Below are 23,147 nucleotides of genomic sequence, written 5' to 3' on the forward strand. Positions count from 1 at the left end.
CTCCTCCTGCATCGCGGGCAGATCTTCCAGGTCCTCTGAGATGGGGCCTTCACACTAGTGCCGTTCAGGGGCAGCAGCAGCTGGCTGGCCAGCTCTCCTCTCCAGCCACACCCTCTTCAGGCCAGATTCCACCCCACTCGTGGTCTTTTGAAGCATCTCCACCTTTCTTCACCCTCTGGTGAAGGGTCCACGGGCTGAGGAGTTCATTACCAAGACCCCTGTATGGAACAGGTTGGAGAGGGGCTGGCATTGCCAAGCCCTCTTTCTGCCCTGCCCCATCATTTGGTAGCCATCCTAGATTTTTCACTGTCATCTCTCTATCGCAAGGCCTTCCTCCCCAGTCCCCTGCTTGCAACGATATGCAGTCCTTATCATCACATGTCTCAATGGCCTAAAGAGGTTGGACATTACTCTAGGGTGCTGAGTGCCTGGCTGCACTGGCCACCTCGGTCACTCTTTGTCCCCACGGTGGCCGTTTTGCCAGTTCCAGACAATGCTCTCCATGGCAAGTACCAGTGCCCTGGTAGTGCATGATCTGCAAGTCATGTGTGATCTGGGTCTTTCCCTGGAGGCCTATCCTGAGGCTTGGCTGCTTGCCCGCCCAGGAGCCTCTGCAGTCACAGCCGTGGCCTCCCATCACAACATGGCCCTAGTGCACAACCCCTCACGGAGTCCCCCGAACCCCTAACTGCGAGTCCCCCTTTGGCTTTCCCTGCTCTCCCCCACCCACCTGAGTCACCTTCGTAGCACAGATGGGAGAACTCAGAGCCCCAAGCTGGCTTCCCCTTGAGGAAGAACTCAAACTCATTTTAGAAGCTGATCATTGCAAACAGTGGCCTACGTGGGAACTCGAGCCCTTTTCCTACCTGACACTTCTTGCAAGAGTTTAGGGTATTCAAACATCTTAGACTGTTTGCACAAAATCCAGTGTGTGCTCTCCTTTCTGTTGCATCTAGTTACACATTGTGCATCCCCCTCTCCCACAAGGGACTCTGATGTCAACAGTAAAGTCGTTTCTACAACTTTCTTCTTGCACCGAGGAGGCACCCAAGGACGCAGCCAGCTCCTGAGGGGCTCAGCTGTGCTCTGGAGAACTGTACCCCACAGAGGCCCTCCAAACACCCCCTCAGCCTCCTCAGGCCTCACCTGCCTTGAATAGCAGTGAGGTCTCACCTCTGGAGTGTACAGATCTTGCTGGCATGGGGCCTTCCCATACAGGCTCTCATCCCCCTGAAAGTCCCCCACCAGCTATTTCTGGGAGCCCCCAGGGTGTCTGACGGGAGTTCTGAAGCACCTCCCTCCCCTGCCGTCCTGCTGGACACTTGCTGTCCCTGCCTGGAGCCCTGGCTCCTCCTGCTCTCAGAGGCTCTGGGCCTCCTTGTGGAAACGCCTTCATCGTTTTTTCCCTCTCTGAAGGAAGAAGAGGAGGAGATATCGCCCAAGTGTGAATTTTGTGGGAGCGATTTAAGAACATTTCTTTCCAGTGTGGATGTGTCCTCTGACTACAGTGGCTCTGAACCGATAGAGCAGGTAAGTTCTAGAGGGGGCTTCCTGAGGAAATAGTGTCATTTTTAAATACTACTTTTAAACATATCCTGTATTTTCTCCTGCATCTTTCCCTGGCATTGCCATTCATAAAAGAGTTGTCTTAGCTGTCAGGGAAATGCAAACCATAACTACAATGAGACACCACTTTGCACCCCCTATCAAAAAGACAAATGATAACAAGTGTTGGCAAGGACATAGAGAAACTGGAACCTTCATCTGTTGCTGAAGGAGAATATATAAAATGTGCAGGCACTCTGGAAAACAGCCTGAGTCCTCAAAAAGTTAACCCAGCAATTCCATTCTATGTATATACCTAAGAGAATTGAAAATTATGTCCACACAAAAACTTGTACACACATGTTCACAGCAGCATGATTAATAACAGCTAAAAAGTGAAAACAACCCCAAATGTCCATCAACTGATGAATGGGTAAATAAATGTAGTGTATCCATACAATGGAATATTATCCAGCCATAAAAAGAAACGAAGCACTGACAAAGGCTGCAACATGGGTGAACTTTGAAAACAGTATGCTAAGTGACAGAAGCCAGTCACGAAGTGCCACATGTCGTATGATTCCATTTATGTGAACTGTCAGAATGGGCAAATCTATAGAGACAGAAAACAGATTAGGGGCTGCCAGGGGCTGGGGAAGAGGAGGATAGGGAGTAACTGTTGATGGGTACAGATTTCATGTTCTAAAATTGACTGTGGCGATGGCTGCACAACTCTGTGAATATGCTAAAAAGCACTGAATTGTACACTTTAAATGAGTGAATCGTGTGGTATGTGAATTATATCTCAATAAAGTTGTTACCAAAAAAAGTTATGATAGGTTGCTATCCAAACCCCATTAGCCACTTTTGTTTTTTTTCTTCTAATTATCTTCCTCTGGGACTGACGGGATGAAAATGACCTCCCTGTTTTTCAGACTTCCTGTTGCAGTTATTTCCAAAATCTGGTTGACTACATCTATGAGGAAGAGCAAAAAATCCAAAGCTCTGAAGCTGAGTTAATCTGTATCAACCCTCATGCAGCCCACGGCAGTGAGGTCGACAGACTCAAAGCAAAGGAAAAAGCCCTGCTGAGGTAACACAGAGCCTTAGACCCTGAAGCTCAGAGAGGCCCGCTCAATCAGGGAGCTTTTTGTAAAATGAACCTTGTTTTTTCAAAATATTCAATTTTGAAGATATGTTCCCAATGAAGAAATAAAAATTGGCCAAAGCAAACCTATTACCATTCCTGGTGGATGTTATAAGATTCAGAAGCTACCAGAAACTCAGTGAATGCACTGATTTAAAGTATAAATTTACAAAACTGAAATTCTCAGCAATTCAGAATTCCTAAATCTGAGAAATTTGTCCACAAAACACAGTAGAGACCCATGCACACTGATTATATGACTGGATTCACAGGTAATAATAGATACAAATAACAAGGGATGGCATTTAAACAGTTAAAATTTGTAATATGCTGTTTTAAGCTTCAAACACATTTCAGATTTATGCATTCATGTTTTTTGATTTTGTAGAAAACAGGAACGACAAATGGCCAGACATTTTGCAGTAAGAACAAATGAAAAGACAAATTTCTCTGAAGAAGGTAAGTTCATCAGTGCTGGTATAATAGATCAGTCATACATCAGAAAGCTCATATGTTTGACCAAGAGTTAAAATTGGCATATTTAAAAAATAACATTTAAAATTTTCATTTCAGTCAATGCATCAGTCAAAGTGGCTCAGAAAATCTGGTGTTTCAGTCATCTGGCTTTTGCAGTTTTTAATCTTCAGCTGTTGTTATTGATTGAAATAAATTAGCAACATCTATAGAGGACGTTGCAAATAGCTGCAAAGAGCTTTTGAGTTCATTGTCTTGTTTTATTAAATATACATTCCATTTTGTTTTCAAGCTGGAATATGGAAAATCTGTCAAAAATACATCAGATTCCTTCCTTCATCTGTGGGTTCCAGCCGTTGGCTGGCCAGTATAGCTACCACAGTGGTAGAATTGAAGGAGCATTGATCTCAGAATCAGAAGTTCTGGATTTCTATCCTTGCTTTTTTCCTTATAGGCTGTCTGATTTGGGGTAAATTGCTTAAACTTTCTGAGCATCAGGCTCCTCCTCTACCACTCAGAGCTACTGAAAAGATACTTAGAGAAGATATACATATCTCGATGTTTTTCTAAAACTAAATCCCTAGTATAAAGTTCCTAGATAGTCAACTGTTTCCTACTAAACATAAGGCCAGAAAACTCCACTTAATGAAAATCATCACTTTTCTTCTAACAAAGGAATGTTCTCAGTTTTAACAAAAGAAGGCCCTCACCTTAATTTAAGGAAGGTCCTCATTTTTCTTCCCCTAAAGAAAGTCTGATGAATCAATGCATTTGTAATAGAGTTTGAAATTTCATTTTAAGAGACAAGTTTTGGAAAATTTAAAACGTATATGTACTTTCCTGTGATTCTTTTCCCATTAGATTCAAAGAACTTTAAACGAATTTCTTATCACCTTTCCATGAATATTCCAGAAAAAGAGCCAACTGATGACAGACTATCTGATTTTCAATTAGACCAAAGAAACATATCCATTTTCTGTTGTGATTCTAGGACAGCGTGTGGCAAGGTAATTAGCTGGTAATTTTTTAAATTGCTACTCTTTAAAAATCAGTCTTACCTAAACTTATAAAAGCTGTCGTGATGAATATAACAGCTTTGCTACATGACACATTTAACCATTTGTCAAAAAGAATTGGTACAGGCTTGGCCTTCTGACTTCTACTAGACTTTCTGACGATGCTTTACATATGTTTTATGGGGCGCTATTTTGGTTAAAGCCTTTTTACTTTAAAACGTGATAATTGTACATTAAAGAACATTCAGAACCCTTAGAAAACTAAAAAGAAAGGGAGAAAATCACCAAAAGTCTCAAGCACTTCCCCAAAATTACTATTAATATTTCAATATTTTCTAGATCTGCACTACCTAATATGGTAGCAACTACAACATATGGCTATCTAAATATAAAATAATTAAAATTAAATAAAATTTAAAATGTAATTCTTTAGTCACATTAGTCACATTTTAAGTGCTAAATAGCTGTGTGTGACTAATGGCCATCATAATGCAGTGCAGATATAGAACATGTTTATGGTCACCAAAAGTTCTATTAGCACTGTTCTAGTCTTTTTTTATGCATATGTTTTTGTTAACACACTTGTAATTATATATGTGATTTTTATCTTTTTTAACTTAATTATAAAAAATATTTTCTATGATAGTATATAGCTTACATTAACATCATTTTAATATCTGTTAACCATTCTCCTATTATTGGACATATGGGTTCTTAATGTTTTTGTTAATACTAAATAGCATTGCTTTGAATATCTTGATGTATAAATTTATTTTTATATAAATATAGCTCCTCAGAATAGATTCTTAGAAGTTAAATTACCGAGACCAGGCTTGTTTCTCTTGGTAACACAGAATTTAAGGGGTGGCGGTGAACTGAGGTACCTGACAAAATCAAATCCAAACCCTGTCTGGAGGAAGGTCACTCATCCAACCCTCAAATTACTCCTACAAATTATCTTTCAAGTTCAGTTACCAGCACACAGTGAAAAATAATCAAGAATGCAAGGAAACTCAACTGAAAACCCAGAGGAATGATATCTAGTAAGAAAAGACTGAAAAGACTTTGAAAATTGAAGTAATATAACTATGTTTATGAAAATAAAAGATCAGCTTGAAGATATACGGAGGGAACAGAAAAAAATAAAGTGACGTGATATAACAGGTTTGTAAAGAAGAAAAACAAACTTATAGAGATGAAAAGTACAACAACTGAAATTAAAAACTTAAAAGATGAGAGTTAAATGCAGATTAGACCAACTAAAGAGAGAACTAATAAATTATCAAAATTCACCACGGGGACAAAAAAAGGTAAGGAATATAGAAGAGAATGTATGATAACAAAAATAAAATGGGGAGTCTAAAGTGTATTTATTCAAAATCCCAGAAGGAGAGAAGAAAGATAATTAGGCAGAGGCAGTATTTGAAGAGATAATGGGTGATAATTTTCTAGAACAGATAAAAGAGACCAATCCACAGATTTAAGAAGCCCAATGAATCCCAAGCAGGATGAATTAAAAAAAAATCCTAAACACATCGTAGTGAAACTGCAGATCACCAAAGAGAAAAAGACAATCTTAAAAGCAGCAGAGAAAAAAAGGTTCCATTTTCATAAAAAGAGAACAATTAGACTATATGATGACCTCCCAACAGCAACAATGGAAGCCAGAAGGTGGTGGAATGGCTTCCTTGTGCTGAAAGAAAATTACAGTCAGTCTAGAAATCTATACCCAGTTAAACATCTTTCAAGACAATGTGCCCAAAAAGGACATTGTCTGGCAAAAACAAAGAGAGTGTGTCACTAGTAGCTCCACACTAAAGGAAATTCTAAAGAATGTTCTTTGTGTAGTTGGACAGTTCGAAATTCAAGAAAGATGAAGAGCAAAGAAAGTGGTAAATGGTATATATGGATTAAACTAAAAGTTGGCTGATAAAATAATAATAATAATAATAATAATAATAATAATGGCTCATGGAGTTTCAAAAAGCAGTCTAGAATAAAAACGCATGATGAAATAGTACATGATTGGAAGGAGGCTAAATGCAGTTACAGTGTTGTAAAGTCCTTGCTTTGGGAGAAGGGCAAATACATAGCTTAACTTCAGACTTTGATAAATTGTTTGCTTGCCAAAAACAATTTTTACTACTACTTTTTACTACTACAATTTTTACTACTACTTTTCTGGGTAGCCAGAAAAGTAACAGAAGCAGAGAGTATAACTTCCAACCTAGAAGAGATAGAGCAAAAAATAGAATAACTTATTTTAAATACCCCCAAAAGACAAGAAAGGATAAGGGAAAAGAAAAACACATAGCAGGGGACAAATAGAAACCATCAAGGAAAGTCAGTAACTATATTATATGTAAACAGACTGAACACTCCAGTAAATAAAGACTGTCAGACAACTTTTTTAAAATAGAAAAAATTCAACCATGTACTGTTTACAAGAGACACATTTAAAATATAAGGATACAAAAAGATTAAATATAAAACCCATACATCTATGGACAGCTAATTTTTGACAAAGTAGCCAAGAACATACAATGGAGAAAGGCACGTCTCTTCAACAAATGGTGTTGGGAAAACTGGACAGCCACATGCAAAAAAATAAAAGGAGACCATTATGTTACACCATACACAAAAATTAACTCAAAATGGATTAAAGACTTGAATGTAAGACCTGAAACCATGAAACTTCTAGAAGAAAACACAGGCAGTATGCTCTTCGACATCAGTCTTAGCAACATATTTTCAAGCACCGTGTCTGACTGGGGAAGAGAAACAACAGAGAAAATAAACATATGGGACTACATCAAACTAAAAAGCTTCTGCACAGCAAAGGAAACCATCAACAAAACAAAAAGACAACCTAACAATTGGGAGAACATATTTGCAAACCATATATCTGATAAGGGGTTAGTCTCCAAAATATATAAAGAACTCATACATCTCAACAACAAAAAAAACTAACAACCCAATTAAAAAATGGGCAAAAGACCTGAACAGATATTTCTCCAAAGACGATATACAGACGGCCAACAGGCACATGAAAAGATGTTCAACATCATTAACTCTCAGGGAAATGCAAATCAAAACTACGATGAGATACCACCTCACGCCCGTCAGAATGGCTATAATTAACAAGACAGGAAACAAGTGTTGGAGAGGACATGGAGAGAAGGGAACTCGCATACACTGCTGGTGGGAGTGCAAACTGGTGCAGCCACTATGGAAAACAGTATGGAGATTCCTCAAAAAATTAAGGATAGAATTACCATACAATCCAGCTATCCCACTGCTGGGTATTTATCCAAAGAACGTGAAAACATCAATGCGTAAAGATACACGCACCCCTGTGTTCATTGCAGCGTTATTCAGGATAGCCAGGACTTGGAAGCAACCTAAGTGCCCATCAAGGGACGAATGGATGAAGACGATGTGGTATATATACACAATGGAATACTACTCAGCCATAAGAAACGATGAAATCCAGCCATTTGTGACAACATGGATGGACATTGAGGGTATTGTGCAAAGTGAAATAAGTCAGAGGGAGAAGGTCAAATACCGTATGATTTCACTAATAATTAGTAGATAAAAACAACAGCAAACAAACACATAGAGACTGAGATTGGATTGGTGGTTACCAGAGGGGAAGGGAGGAGGGAGGAGGGTGAAAGGGATGATTAGGCACGTGTGTGGTGATGGATTATAATTAGTATTTGGGTGGTGAACATGAGAACATGATGTAATCCATGCAGAAATAGAAGTATAATGATGTACACCTGAAGTTTATACAATGTTATAAACCAATGTCACCACAATAAAATAAATAAATAAATAAATGAACACCTTCAAAAATCAAAAAGAAAGATTAAATATAAATAAATAAAAACGATATATATAATGAAAATTCTAAAGAGCACTACTAGAGATAAAGAGGAGTACTTCATAATGATAAAAGTTTAATCCACCAGGAAGATATAACATTACAAAATATGTTTTTCCATGTTAACATAGCCTCAAAATTATAGAAAGCAAAATGTCACAAAAGTAAAAGGAAAAATTTTTAAATCCATAATCATAATGGGATACTTTAGCCTACTTTTCTCAATAATTAAGAGGACTATTAGACCCCCCCAAAAAAAGCAATAATAGAATAGAATATTTGAATAACTCATTTAACAAATTTGACCTAATCTTCATGGATCAGAAGATTAAATATTTTAAAGATGACATTCTTCCCAAATTGATCTATAGATGCAATGCAATTGCAGTTCAAATTAAGATTGTCTATTTGTGTTTGTTGGGGGAAAGGAGGTCTTGACAAGTTGATTCTAAAAATCATGTGGAAATATAAAGAACCTAGAATATCCCAGACATTCTGGAACAAGAAGAAGGCTGGGAGGGAGGGAACATGCTCTACCAGATATTAAGATCTTTTACAAAATATAGTAATTAAGACAGGGTAATAATGTTGAGGCAGGATAAACAAAGAAATCCATGACACAGAATCGAGTCCAGAATCACTGGACATGTTTATGCACGCATAAACATCTGATTTGTGAGAGCAGTGGCACTGCACAATAATGGAGAAAGGAGAATCTTTTCAATACATAGCGCTGGGATGATCGAGTATCTATATATTTTTTTAAATGAAATTGGAACTATTACCTCACATCATACATAAAAATCAATTCCATGTGGATTAAAGACCTCAATGAAAAACTACAAAGACTTCTTTAATATAGGAGAATAGCTTTATTATCTCAGGTTAGGGAAAGATTTACTAACCAATGAAAAAAAGCAGTATCCATAAAGGATTTGATAAATTAAAATTAAAATTGTGAAAGACAAGCCAAGAAAGGAGAAATATTTGCAGCACGTACGACATGCAAAGGGCTCGTATCCTAAACATATAAAGAATTTTTATAAATCAACATGAAAAAAAGTCTACCTAATAGAAAAATGGCCCAAAAGAACTTGGACATTTCTCAAAGCAGAAAATTCAAATGGTCAATGAACATGTGAAAATGTGCTCAACCTCATTAGTAACCTGGGAAAGGAAAAGTAAAACCACAGGCAGAGATCAGTACATACTTGCCATATTGGGGGGAAAAAAAAGTCAAGTGTGCTGGCATGGAGTGTTGGAAAGGATACAGAGCAAGAACAGTCGCTGTTTTTTGCCTCCACTGGAACGTAAATTGGTACAACAGCTTGGAAATCATTTTGGCATCATCTAGTAAAGTGGAAGTCAGGCATCTCTTGGGATTCAGCAGTTTCACTTCTGGGTATAATATCAAGAGGAACTGGGTACCAGCATCCGTGCATGAGAATGTTCACGGTATCATTTTTTATAATAGCCCCAAACTGGAAACCACCCAAATATCCATTAACAATAGAAGGCATAAATAGTGATAAATTCCTGCAATGGACTACTATACACAACTGAAAGTTATTGGACTACAGCTACGCACTGGGACGTGTATGAATCTTACAAACATAATGTTGACAGAAAGAAACAAAATACATAACATGTGATTCCATTAATGCAAAATTCAAAACGGGAAAAATTAAACTGTATTGTTTAGGAATTATAAAAGTGCAAGGAAAGTACTATGAAATCAGACCAATGGCTGTGTCTAGGAAGGAAGGATATTGACTTTGGGGTAGACAGGCAGGGCAGGGGGCTTCGAGATATCAGCGTTGCTCTCTTTCTTGATCTGGATGGTGATAACATCAGTGTTCATTTTATAATTACTCATTAACAAAATAGCATGTTTTAGCACTTACCTGAATATATTTCATATTCGTAATTCCTAAAAGTGAAAAAATGTATTATCTTCCAAAATAAATGGCAACATTTACATGACAATTTAAATTTTCACTGTTTAGCCCTAGGAATTCTTGTATCCATTTTATTACAATTCAAGATTAGAAATAAGTAGAATTAAATCGAATCTTTAGTTTATTGTAAAACATTATTGGGTACAAATTCATCTCCCTATTGAAAATTATATATAAAGTAGTTAAAATTGGAGATATAAGAAGGAATATCTCCCTGTACGTCTTTCTTCATCCTCCCATACTCCACTAGTGTTTTGCTCAAATGAACTTCAAGAGCGACCTTGAAGAGACACCAGATGCTGCACCTTATCCTGAAGTTTAAAGTCAGCTTACTGAATTATAATTTATATACGGTAAAATTCACCTTTTTTAGATGTACAGGTCTATGAATTTTGACAGTTATGTAACCACCACTACAATCAGGATATAGAATATTTCCATTGTGCTGGGGCTGGTTTTTATCTTCTTTTGTTTTTATAGTAATATGTGTATAAATTAAAAATTAAAAAAAAAAAAAAAACACCTTCAAACAGACATGTAATGTCAGATTTCTGCTGGAAAGTTTTTATCATCTGCAGGGGTTAGGGACCATCTTTATGGATTCCTTAAGGATTGTTCCTGTCGCTGAAGCAGGGCCAAAAATTTAAAGTAAGAAGTGGTTTGTATCACTGTCTAGCAAGCAAAGGATGTGCGTTGTAGTCATACTGAATGTGTTGTATCTGAAACAATTATGTGTCCTTTTACGTTCTGTGGTGTGTAGAGTGTGAGCAACGAGCTTTTAGAGAAGCATTACAAGCATGGGAGCAAGTTTCTGACTTCGTTTCCAGATGGGACAATGCAAATATTGTATCCTTTCTTTCAACAAGTTATTTCTATTAGGTTTATTTCTTCACAAAAAGATAAAGGAAAAATATGTAGAAAAATATAAAGAAATAATAGATGTTACCCCCAAATCCCACCACCCAGAGAAAAGCTGTTAACATCTTTTCATGTATCTTTCCTTCCTTTTTTCTACAAACATATATATAATTCTTTAAAAATCAATTCTTCAACTAGTTATTCATATTTTGTAACTTGCCCAGTTTACACAATAGTATTATACAACAAATAATGTTATGAGTATATAATATGCAATAAATATAGAGATATAACACTATTTTGATAACCACATGGTATTTCATTATAGGGATATACTATAATTCATTTAAACTATCCCCTATTCCTGAACAAAGGTGGTTTCACAATTTTTGCTAGTATATACAACAGCTAAATGAACAGCTTTGTGCATCCTTCATTGCATACTTATCACTTATTTACTTGAATTAAATGCCTAGGGGTAGAAATTCTGGGTAGGAAGTTATGGACATTTTAAAGCTGAGGTAGATTTTGCCCCCAGAGAATGTGTACCAGTTCACACATCCGTGAGGGGCACGTTATTTTTTTTTTTTTTTTTTTTTTGTGAGGAGATCAGCCCTGAGCTAACATCCGCCAATCCTCCTCTTTTTTTGCTGAGGAAGACGGCCCTGGGCTAACATCGGTGCCTATCTTCCTCCACTTTATATGGGACGCCACCACAGCATGGCTTACCAAGCAGTACTTCGGTGCGCGCCCGGGATCCGAACCAGCGAACCCCGGGCCGCCGCAGCGGAGCGCGCGCACTTAACCGCTTGCGCCACCGGGCCGGCCCCAAGGGGGGCACGTTATTTTTTAAGACAAAAATTCAATATCCATTTTACGGAACACTAAGTTATTGATCACTTGAACTTCTCCCTGATGGCCAGGCCATTTGATATTTCTATATGAAGGCCATTCAATATCTCAAAGAAAGTAAAAAAAAAAAAACTATGAAATGAGGAGGGCTTTTTGGTGAACTGAAGGCCACACTTTGTAGGAGAAAGTCATTTTTAGTCATAGTTTCCTAAATGTTTAGTCGAACACCAATAATAAACCAGAAAAGTGACTTTCATGGCATAGGAAGTGTCATGAACTTTTAGTTCTCTAGACTCTATGAGAAAGAGTGTAGATTTTGTTTTAATTATATCCATAAATTTTAAATAACTTCCCCAACTTTTATTATTCGTTATCTTTTCATGCCCTGGCTTTCATTCTTCTTATCTTTCTGGAAGGCTGTGGCTGATTTTCAGAATGGTTCAGAATCAGTCTTGTGTTTACTTCGCCTCTGGACTTCTGATCAGCTTAGAGAGGAGTGGGTATTAACGGTTAGTGGAATATCTTCATTTTATTCTTTTTGATGCTATTGTAAATGGAATTATTTTCTTAATTTCATTTTCAGAATTTTCACTGCTAGTGTATAGAAATACAGTTTATATTTATCTCTTGATCTTGTAGCCTACAACTCTGCTGAACTAGTTTGTTAGTCCTAATATATTGTTTTGTGGAATCCTCAGGATAGTCTATATAGAAGAGCATGTCATCTGCAAATAGAGATAGTTTTACTTTTTCCATTTCCAATTTGGATGCCTTTCATTTCTTTTTCTTTCATAAAATTTCCCTGATTAGAACCTCCAGTGCAATGTTGAATAGAAGTGTGGAGAGTGGACATTTTTGTTTAGTTCCTGATCTTAGAGGGAAAACGTTAAGAATGACGTTAGCTGTGGGTTTTTGTTAGACACTTGATCAAGTTTGGAAGGTTCCCTTCTATTCCTAGTTCATCGAGTCATTTATCACGAAAAAGTATTGGGTTTTTTCTGTGTCTGTTGAGATGATCATGTGTTTTTGTTCTTTATTCTATCAATATGGTATATTTCATTAATTGATTTTCAGGTGTTAAACCAACCTTGTATTCCTGGGATAAACTCCACTTTGCCATGGTACATAATCCTTTTTATATGTTGCTAGATTCCATTTGCTAATATTTTGTTGAGGATTTTTATGTCTCATAAATATATTTTGATCCACATAAAAGGCATAAAATCCTTTTGTAATATCAGTACCTCCCATTTTCAAAATGCTTTATAGCTTCAAAGGGCTCTCTCATAAATTAAATTTATTCCCAGAATAGTCAAGGACCATTAGAACAACTCAAATGACCTTATCTGATCTCAGCTATCCATCTGGAAACCTAGCCATCATTCGAGTGCCCAACAAGATAAATGGTTTCACTTGTATAGTCCAAGATGACATGCCCACTAACCCTGCGATCCTGGGAGTGCTGGATTCTTCTGGCAGAAGTTCCTGCTATCATCCCAATGGAAATGTTTGGTAGGCTTCCAGGTTCCTCCTGCTGCCATTTTGTTTTTCGGGTTTTGTTAAATTTTATTTCTCCTTTTATTTTTTCTCCAACTTTATTGAGATATAATTGACATATAACATTGTGTAAGTTGAAGGTGTACGACGTGTTGATTTGATATACTTATATATTGCAAATGATTATCACCATAGCATTAGCTAACACCTGCATCATGCCACATAGTTACCATTTCTTTTCTGTGTTGAGAACATTTAAGCTATACTCTCTTAGCAACTTTCAAGTATATAATATAGTATTATTAACTATAATCACTATGCTGTACATTAGATCCCCAGAACTTATTCATCTTATAACTGGAAGTTTTGTTTTTCCTTTGAAATGGTAAAAATGGCTTTAAGAAGATTCATTTGTTAGTGGTTTTTAGATAATAATGTTCAATTCAGAGAAATTTTTGATTTATGCTATTCCATATGCTTCTCAGTGGAAAAATCCCAGGCAACCACATAGAACAAAGCTCATTATATTCTCTCTCTATATAACAGCAAGAAAATATAAACTATACAACTTCAATATCAGAAAAAAGATCTTTAAATAAATTATATGGTCACCATAGGAATTTGAGATCTGAGCCCAGGCAGTCTCTCTAGAGCCTGTGCCCTGATAATGTCATACAGCCTTGTCTAGGGAAATAATTTGAGGTGGACAGCTGCTGCGCTGTGTTCTTGTTGTTTGAGATATTTTCCTAACCAGTAAGCTTCCTAAAGCCACAATCAACAACAATAACATACAAACAAAATCTCTAGAGAAATTAAGATCCTGATCCCATTTTGATCTACCAACTTACATACTCTGTGACTTTGTATTATTTCATTTAGCCTGCGAAAGTGAAATTTGGGTTCTAACTTTACAATTTAAACTTTTTGGGCTTTTCAGAAAGAGATATTCTCTTCCTTTAAGTTATTTACAGGTACAACAATCTCATCTTGAGAAACTCTGGCAATAATTGACAAAGTTTGGACACTTCCAGTACTTGAGAGAGTTAGGACACAGAGCGCTATTTGTGTTTTTTAGACCAAAGCAGTAGTCAATCCATTACCCCCATGTATATTGGAGAATTTCTACTTATCCCTCAGGGTTCAATAGCAATTCTGTATTACATTTGGTGGGGCACTATATTAATTGTCACCAGATAATCATTGGTTTTTAGAACTTTTCCCTTGCCAATGAAGCCTCCTGACCCACCAGCTGAACTCCTGGGCCGTCTGACATGACTCCTTGATGCTCTCATAGCCCCTTTTAGCTGCCTCTTAGGTAGCAAGCCCATCTCCCCTGCTGGACTGAAGTTCCTTGAAGGCACACCCTGAATCTTTGCCAGTACATGGCAGCTATCTGTACACGGTACAGACTCAAAGAATGTTTATTAAATAAACAATCTATCTGGATAATTTTAGCCAAAATATTACTTTCACCCACATTTCAAGATAAAACTAGCTCTCCCTCTTCCCAGTTACAATAAGATAATCACCTCAATTTCTCATTTGTACTTTTGCTATTAGATTACTGCCACTAAAACTGGGAAATAAGATGTTAGTCATCTTACTTTAGGGGGCCCTCATGGCCAATTCATCTAGCTTTAAAGAAATAATTCACTATCAAATTAAGCCAACTTTCTAAGTACCTGGAGCCGTTCCTATTCTCTCTCCTCAAGAAAGGGATGGATGGGGCCGGCCAGGTGGCGCAGCGGTTAAGTGCGCGCGCTCCACTTTGGCGGCCCGGGGTGCACAGGTTCGGATACTGGGCATGCACCGACGCACCACTAGTCAACCCATGCTGTGGCAGCGTCCCATATCAAGTAGGGGAAGATGGGCACGGATGTTAGCCCAGGGCCAATCTTCCTCAGCAACAAAAAGAGGAGGATTGGCATTGGATGTTAGCTCAGGGCTGATCTTCCTCACAAAAAAAAGAAACAGATGGAGATGCAAGTTGGAAGAGGATGAGAGAGCATGAGAAGGAGATAATTGAGTAGAATGGCAGTCATTAGTGCCACTAGACCTCAAACTGTGCAGGGCTAACTTGTATGGAAGGTAGTAAGATGTGGCATTGGTGACGCTAGGAGATGGGGGAGGCTCAGGTGGCTTAAGTTCCACCTTCTACTCTGTGGCAGAGCTCTTCTCCACCAGTGACCTCAGAGATGTTCCCTGAGCCTTTCCTGCCCACACCCAGCTCTGGTGAGGGGCCTCCTAGAAGGACTCCTGGCTCCCAGTTGCTGGGTGCTGTTAGAAAACAGCACTATTGTACTGAGGCCAATTTGGCCTTCCCCAGCATTTACACCCACTGGTCTTCATTTCGGCATGGGGAAAATCTCAGCCCTGGCCTTCTCCCTCTTTAAGGTATAGCCTGCTCTCCTGTATTTCTTCTTGTCCAGACTAAACCTTCCCTGCTTCCTCTTCATCCTTCTCAGCACATAATTTTCCAGACTCCTTTACCGTCCTGGTTCCATCCTTTGGACCCATGTTGGTTTATCAATAGGTCTTGAATTGGACCCAGTACCTCAAATTAGTATAGAATTCAGTCACGGTATTTTCACTCCTAAGATTTCCTGAGGTTTACCACCATTCGTATGCTATTGGCTAGCATAAACAGCAAGTGACAGGGCTAATTTCAAGGTTGAATTACAATGTTACTGCTTATGATTTTTAATTTCATTTCCGCCCAGGGTATACATCAATATCTTGGGAGGTCAATATTTTGATCAAGCTGGCAACAGAGTGAGGGCTTGGAATTGGTCAAGTTCTGTTGCTTCCTCACCCTTTGTTTCATTTAAACCTGTCTTCCTGGCTTTGAACCATTATGTTGGAGTTCGCATCGTAGAACAAGACAAGATTTCAATCACTTTTCTAGCAATGGGCCAACAGGCAAGAATCAGTGTCGGAACCAAAGTGAAGGTAGGTACATTTTTAAAAACGGTTTAAAGCATTTAGAATAACAAGAGTATGGGCTGGCCCCGTGGCTTAGCGATTAAGTGCACGCGCTCCGCTGCTGGCGGCCCGGGTTCGGATCCCGGGCGCCCACCGACACACCGCTTTTCCGGCCATGCTGAGGTCATGTCCCACGTACAGCAACTAGAAGGATGTGCAGCTATGACGTACACCTATCTACTGGGTCTTTGGGGGGAAAAATAAATAAAATTATTAAAAAAAAAGAATAATAAGAGTAAAATAACTTTTGTTAGTGTTATTACTGATAGATTATATTTTATAATCTACTGTCCACAAAAAATTTTGTAATTCAAGGAAGAAACAAACACATAGTGAGTTTCATATGGAATTGAGGCAGCCTTATTAATTGTCTCTTCTTCCTCAGAAATTCCTTTTAGTTCCGACCCGGATCCAAGTGACATTTACTGATGGTTTACTCTGTGACTGAGTAGTGCTGCTTTGGGGGTTTGGCTTTAGGATTTTGTATTGTGTTTGTTTTTCTCCATGCTATAGTAGAAAGCCCTGGGCTGAGCCAGGAGACCTGGGTTCTAACCATGTTCAAGACCAAGCATAAGCCCCATCTCCTTGGAGACGCTGCCCAGACCTCCTAGCCCTTTGCCCAGTCGGGGTGGGTCATGTCCTTCTCCAAGCTGTCTGGTGTATTCACCTCTGTCCCTGTGCTTGCTGAACCATGCTGCCTTATTTGCCTTCATGGCCACCTCCCCTACTGGACAGTGAGCTCCTGAGGACAGAATCTCTGATTCCTGCATCCCGCCCAGGGCACAGCCCAGAGTGCACTCTCGGTGACGGGCAATACCACGCGATGGTTAAGAACATGGACTTCAGGTTATAGAGAGGTAGTTTCAGACCTCAACTCTGCCACTTAGTTAAGTGGTGAACTTGACCTCCCTCATCTATGAAATGGGGCTAATGATTCCCACCTTATAGATTCAGTAAGAATGCATAGCTCTTGGCCTGTGCTTGACACCAACTAAGTACTCAGGAAAGGACAGCTCAATCCTAAAGACATGGAGTTTGTCAGTTACACCTCAGCCAAGCTGAAATCTGTAGAAAGAGATATAAATAGAGGTCTGTGTGTATCCATATAGTACATATGTAGCATATACAGTGTGTGACTTTGAACAAGTCCCTTAAACTCTGAGGACCTTCTTTCATCAATTATTAAAGAAAGAGATGGCTCCAAACTTCAAGGTGTCTTCAACCTCTAGAAAGTCTATACTTTTAGTAAGAGGAAATATGACCTCAGCATTCAGCACGGGCAGGAATATCTCGTAAACGCCAAACAGAAGGGAGACTTCCGATTAGACCACACAGAGGGAGGGTCTACAGTGTGCTAAGCTCTAGCCTCGCTACTGTCAGTCTGGCCACTGCAGTCAGCTGTTTAGGCTGCAGAAAAGCTTCTTCCTCGGTTAGAAATATGCAAGATAGCTTCCTTTGGGTACATTACATTTAGGTAAATGCATTCTTACCAAAAATGCAAAAAATGTTCTCCCTCCCCCTTAGAAATGAATTTTAATCAGAAAAAGAGCATTTTGATGCAAAAGAAAGAATTTGATATTGAAAGTTTTTACTTTTCTCATTCTCCTCATCCTCATGATCACCCTTTCTTTGAGTTTTTTAAAATTACAAAAGTGACGTGAACATTCTCCTATTTGAAGATTCAAATCATATAGAAAAATAGAGAGTAATCATCCTTTCTTCAATTCTGCCCCCTTCCCAATGGAAATCACCTCCCAAAATTTGGCTTGTATTTCTCTTTTCTCTGTATTCATAAATTATTCACGTACATCTTTTTTTTAATAAAAATTGGACCATACTATTCTGACTGTACTGTTTGGGGGGGTTCTATTTGTTTTCGTTTTCCACTTAACAAGTATTAAAGGTTTGTCCATCTCTACATTTCCAAGCATATTTGTCTGTTTTTCTTTTAATTGCTCCACAATATTCCACATGTACTATAGTTAATTTATGCAGAATCCAGTGACCTCTCGGTGGCATCGGACCAGCTGCTCACTCCCTCCTCCTGGCAGCACTGCTCCCTTGCTTCCAGGACACTGCTCTCCCTTCATTTTCCTTGCACCGCGGGGGCTGTTCCTTCTCATTTTTCTCTGTGGGTTTTCTTCCCTCCCCTCTTCTCAATGTTGAGGGGCCCAGGGCTTCCTTGGGCTCCTCTCTTCTCTGTCTACACTCACTTCCCAGGTGATCTCATTGAGCCTCCTGTCCTTAAATACCGTCCATGTGCGGGTTACCCTTTCATTTTCTCTCCAGGTGGATCCTCCATGAACTCTAGACTTGTAAATCTCTGATTCCAGCCCTACGTCTCCATTTGAGTGTCTAAGAGGGCATTAAAAACTTAACATAGCAAAGTTAGATTTGAAAGCTTGCTCCAGCCCACTCTTCTCCGTCTCAGAAAGCGGCAGCTGCATCTTTCAGTTGCTCAGGCCAACAACTTTGGAGTAGTCATCCTCCTCTCTTTCATGACCCCACATCCATGATCTGCAAGACCTGTAAACTCGACTCCAGTCTATCTCCAGACTCTGACACTCCTCACATCCTCCAAGACTGTCACCCTGGTCTGCCTCTTGTACCTACTCTATCACTTGTTTAAACGATTACAACAGCCTCCTAATGAGTCTCCCTGCTTCTGGTCTTCCCAAAGTCTATTCCAGTACAATAGTTGGAGTGATACTTTGAAAACATAAGTCTGGTCAAAACTGTCCAGTGGCTTCCAATCTTAGAGTAAAAGCCAAGGTCCTATAAAAGACAATACTGCAGTGGTCTGGACTTCCTTCTTTTAAGAGCCCCTCTGCGGCACTGTTTCCTCACGTACCTGCTCCAGCCGTGCTGGCCTTTCTGCTGTGCCTGGACCATACCAGACAGGTCCCTGCCACAGGGCTTCTGCACTTGCTATTCCCAATCTAAAACATTCCTCTCCCATTTAGCACATAGCTGCTGCCTCACCTCCCCGGGTTTCTGCTCACAGTCCTTTCCCCACCATCCTGTGGAACCCGGCAGCTCCCTCTCCCCACCTCCACCCTGGCACTCCAAGGGCCTCTTTGGCCATCTGCCACAGGTTTTGGTTTGTAGCGCTCTCATTTTCTCTCACTTCTGAAGAGTTTATGACTTCTATTTTGATTTCTTCAACTCAGTAGTTATTGAATTTTCAAATAGATAAAAAAAATTTACTATCCTTTCCTTGTTAATTTCTAAATGGTCGAGGAATATGGCTTGCATCTTTTCCCTGCTGCTTCACATGTATTGATATTTTCTTTGTGGTTGATTACATAGTTTTTATGACTGTTCCATGTATATTTGACCCCCCCAAAAGTGTATTGTTTGTTGGCACAAAACTGTATATGTTTAATTGTTCTGTTCACACTTCTCTGTATATCCTTTTCTTTTTATATTGTTGGTTTATTTCTGAGAAATGTATGCAAGTCTCCCAATATGATTGTGACTTTGTCCGTTTTTCCTACCATTTCCATCAGGTTTTGCTTTGTATGTCTTGAGGCTCTATGGTTAGGAAGTTAAAGATGCTGTCTTCTTGTGAGCTGTTCCTTTCACCCCGTGCCTCCATCTTCCCCCTCACCCACTGGCTCTTCAGCTGTGCCCGTTATTGACCAGTGTATCAGTGAGGGGTTTTGTGTTTATTTTAACAAAAAAAAGGTCACATTATCAGTATGTATTATTCCTAATTTCTTTATTAATGGTCTTTGCCTTAAATATTATTCCATCTGATGTTAAATTGCTACCGCTGCTTTCTTTTAAAAGTTAGCATTTGCTGGGTACATTTTTTTCATCTTTTCATTTTCAACCTTTTTATGTAATTTTGACTTAGATGTGTCTCTTGCAAACAGCCTAAAACTGGATTTTGTTGCTTTCCTCAATATAACACTCAATCTTTTAATACATTATATTTTAATGGTTACTCTACAATTGGTAACATAACTTTTTTCTATTTGCATAGAATCAACTTCCAAGTCTTCTAGTTATTTCTTTTCCTTGACAATAATTCTTTCAAATCTCTCAGAAAATATTAACTATATATATTCTAAAGTCTTCCTCTGGCTACTAATTCTGTTTGCTTGAGCATTGGTATCACTGATAGGTAAATCTGGTGCCTCTCTTTCATGGCCTCAAATTTCCCCAAATATTTGGTGATTCTTGGTTGTGTGCTCATTTTTGTATTTGAGAATCCCTGTTTTTCTGCATGTTCTGCTTGCCAAAGTTTGTTTCTGATAACTGTGGAGAAGTGGCATGTGCTGTGGAGGGCAGAAGGCCGGCCCCAGTGCCAGGCTCCAACCCAGCCTGTGGGCACCACTGCTCAACACAGAAGGACGGCGCGGGGCCGCCTCCCAACCAGTCATCCTAATATTTACCTCAGGGCCGCTGCTGCTTCTCACTCACGTTGACTTTGAGCTCAGAATGTGTGTGTTTGGGTTTCGTGGTTTCATTTGGTCATTTCTCTCTCTATGGATATAGCAGTCCCATCTGCTTTTTGATTTTTAGGAATTCCTTAAGATTATTCCTGCTAATGAAAAATCTTTCCTATTTCCTAGAACCATTATTGATTTACTCTCTAAACAAGTTTTCTGTCATTTTACGGGATTGAAGGGAGGTTAAAAATGCTGACCCATTCTTCGTTATCCATCCATCTTATACTCCCCCCTCCCTCCCTCCCTCCCTTCCGATGAGAGGAGGGATGAAAGTGCAGAAAGGTGCCCTGAGTTCCCGTGTCTGCCGCAGGTAAGTGGTCACTGCGCTTGCAGAAGGTAGTGGTTCAGCTTGCCTTTAACCCGCCCACCGAAGCTAGACGCCCCTCCCAGGCTGGTCCGGAAGCCGCAGACTGGAAACACCTCAGGCAAGACTGTCCTAACAGATTCACTGTCCTGCAGCTGCAAGGAGACAACATCAGCCTGAATCACCAAAGGCTGAGAGGCAGTGGGGAGCGCAGAGGCCAAGGAAGGGTCATGGAGAGGTTAACGTGGAAGGGCCTCCTGGAGGTAGGGGCACGTTTTAGGAGAAGGAAGGAGTGTTAGTCATCCCGGCCCTTCTTGAAAACCAGCTCAGGTGCTACCTGCTCCGAGGAAGGCCGCCCCTCAGTGCCTTCCCAGCCTCCAGGCCAGCTCCCGCCACGCTCCTCTCACTGGGCATTCCCAGGGCAGGGGCTGTGTGCGCGGCGTCTTCGTGTCCCTCAGCGTGTGCTGGTTAAATTACTTGGGTAAATTGTAAGCATTTGCAAGTATCCAAATTCCGTTGGGTCTGGCTTGCTCTAGTCTCTCCAGCCTCCACAGCATTTCAGCTCATTCCTCGTTCAGATTAGAAGAACACTACTGCCCCTGTTTATGGATAATTAGACTCACGGACTCAACCCCAAATTAGTGCCCCCACACGCCTCCCCTCACCTCCCCCGGGGCTGCAGTCACCATTTCCTCTACTGGACCCCGAGCTTCCCTTCTCTTTCTCTTTGCTGAAAAGGTACCGAAGCCTGAGGAGATTCCAGTTCTCCGGCACCTGAATGGGGATGACCTCTTTCTGCTGGCCAGTTTAATCAAGATTCGACGCCTGTTTCATAAACTTGAAGGATGTGTGAATTTTCCCTCCAGCCAGGTTTGGAAAACATTAGAGCAACCTTCCTACCTTTCTTCACTTTCTCTAAAACTAATGGCCCTTTGTCACAATTCCGGTATAAAGCAAGATATGATAACAACAATAGCAGCTATAATAAATGAAAAAATTTAAGAATGATGGTGTTTCCATTTGTTTTGTTGAGTTTTTTTGAGAGGGGGTGTGGGAGATTTCAAGAAAAGTGTATAAAATGACTATGAAATATGCTTTATTATAAATTGAAAACACGTCCTGAGTTTGGTGGGAAACTAAGCAACTCACGTTCGGGACACCCGAGGATGCGCGAATCAGCCAAAGTGACCAGAGAGGCAGAGTCCCACCAGGAGCACAGAAGGCAGGGAGGGGTCAGATGCTTCCGGAACCGTGGGAGAGGCTGGAGAGCGAAGGGCGCGGCAAGCCCCTGCTGGCTCTCAGGACGTCTGGGAGGGAAGGAACCTCAGGGGCCGTGGGGAGAGAGGGGCGGGGCTCTTCTGCCAGAGCCGCAGCCTCACAGTGGGGTCAGGGGTAACAGAACCTGCGCTCTACCCACATGTCCACCCCTTCTCCCGGAGATGCAGGGTGGCTGCCGCTTCTCTCCCGCCCCACAAACCGCAGGCAGGCGCCTCTCGCCGGAGAACTGTCATAATGGAAACGGCTGGCAAAGGATTATGGAATATCACGTATTTCCCCTTCCGAGGGGACGGAGGAGGGATGTTGCTGAGCCTGCAGTGACAGCCCAGACCAGTATCTTCTGCTCAATAACACTGCTTTAGAGCAGAAAGCAGAATTGAGAGTTGGATGTGGAGAATGCTAAAAATGGCCTTGAAGCGCCCGAACCTTGCCTCTCCTGAATTTCCCCGGACTTCTCAGTTCCGTTCTTTGGGAGGGGAAGAAATGTAGTTTTCGAGGCTATTCTTTATAGTCAATTCCGAACTTGGTGCTAATGTGCAAGAAGAGGGAATAAGCCTATCCACTATTCACCCTTAGCGTGAAGTACTCAATCATACCGTTTTCCTACTGAGCGCCACCCAAGGACGTGCACGGAGGCAGCGCAAGGGCGAGGAGGAGGTGGAAGCATGGGGTACCCGGGAGGGCTGAGCGCCGGGCAGCAGGAGGCCCTGAGCTCCCGGGAGACAGAGGGCCTGTCTCGTGGTATTAATCCATTCTCCACCTTTTTTTTTTGTTTTTGCCTTTCATTAGCTTGCTTTTTAGGAACTGTGTTAACGCTGAGGATTCAATTTGATTATTTTTTCATTTCACTCACTAATCTCCACTGTTATCTTAGTGAAAAAGAGGCTCCT

At 40.2% G+C, this 23,147-nt stretch overlaps 1 protein-coding gene across 1 annotated transcript in view; it reads left to right on the forward strand.

The window, feature by feature from the left end:
* ERICH6 (glutamate rich 6) overlaps positions 1-22,017 on the forward strand; it is a 31,431-nt gene extending 9,414 nt beyond the window's left edge. Inside the window, exons 6-13 of the mRNA XM_058550946.1 lie at positions 1,417-1,530; positions 2,481-2,638; positions 3,081-3,151; positions 4,028-4,173; positions 10,790-10,875; positions 13,096-13,251; positions 15,957-16,185; positions 21,718-22,017. Of these exons, the coding sequence (XP_058406929.1) occupies positions 1,417-1,530; positions 2,481-2,638; positions 3,081-3,151; positions 4,028-4,173; positions 10,790-10,875; positions 13,096-13,251; positions 15,957-16,185; positions 21,718-21,981 (1,224 nt within the window). The 3' untranslated portion in view covers positions 21,982-22,017. The remainder of the gene's footprint in view (positions 1-1,416; positions 1,531-2,480; positions 2,639-3,080; positions 3,152-4,027; positions 4,174-10,789; positions 10,876-13,095; positions 13,252-15,956; positions 16,186-21,717) is intronic.
* The last annotated feature ends 1,130 nt before the right edge of the window (positions 22,018-23,147 follow it).

This window comes from Diceros bicornis, chromosome 2 (assembly GCF_020826845.1).
Source record: "Diceros bicornis minor isolate mBicDic1 chromosome 2, mDicBic1.mat.cur, whole genome shotgun sequence".
Lineage (NCBI taxonomy): Eukaryota > Metazoa > Chordata > Mammalia > Perissodactyla > Rhinocerotidae > Diceros > Diceros bicornis.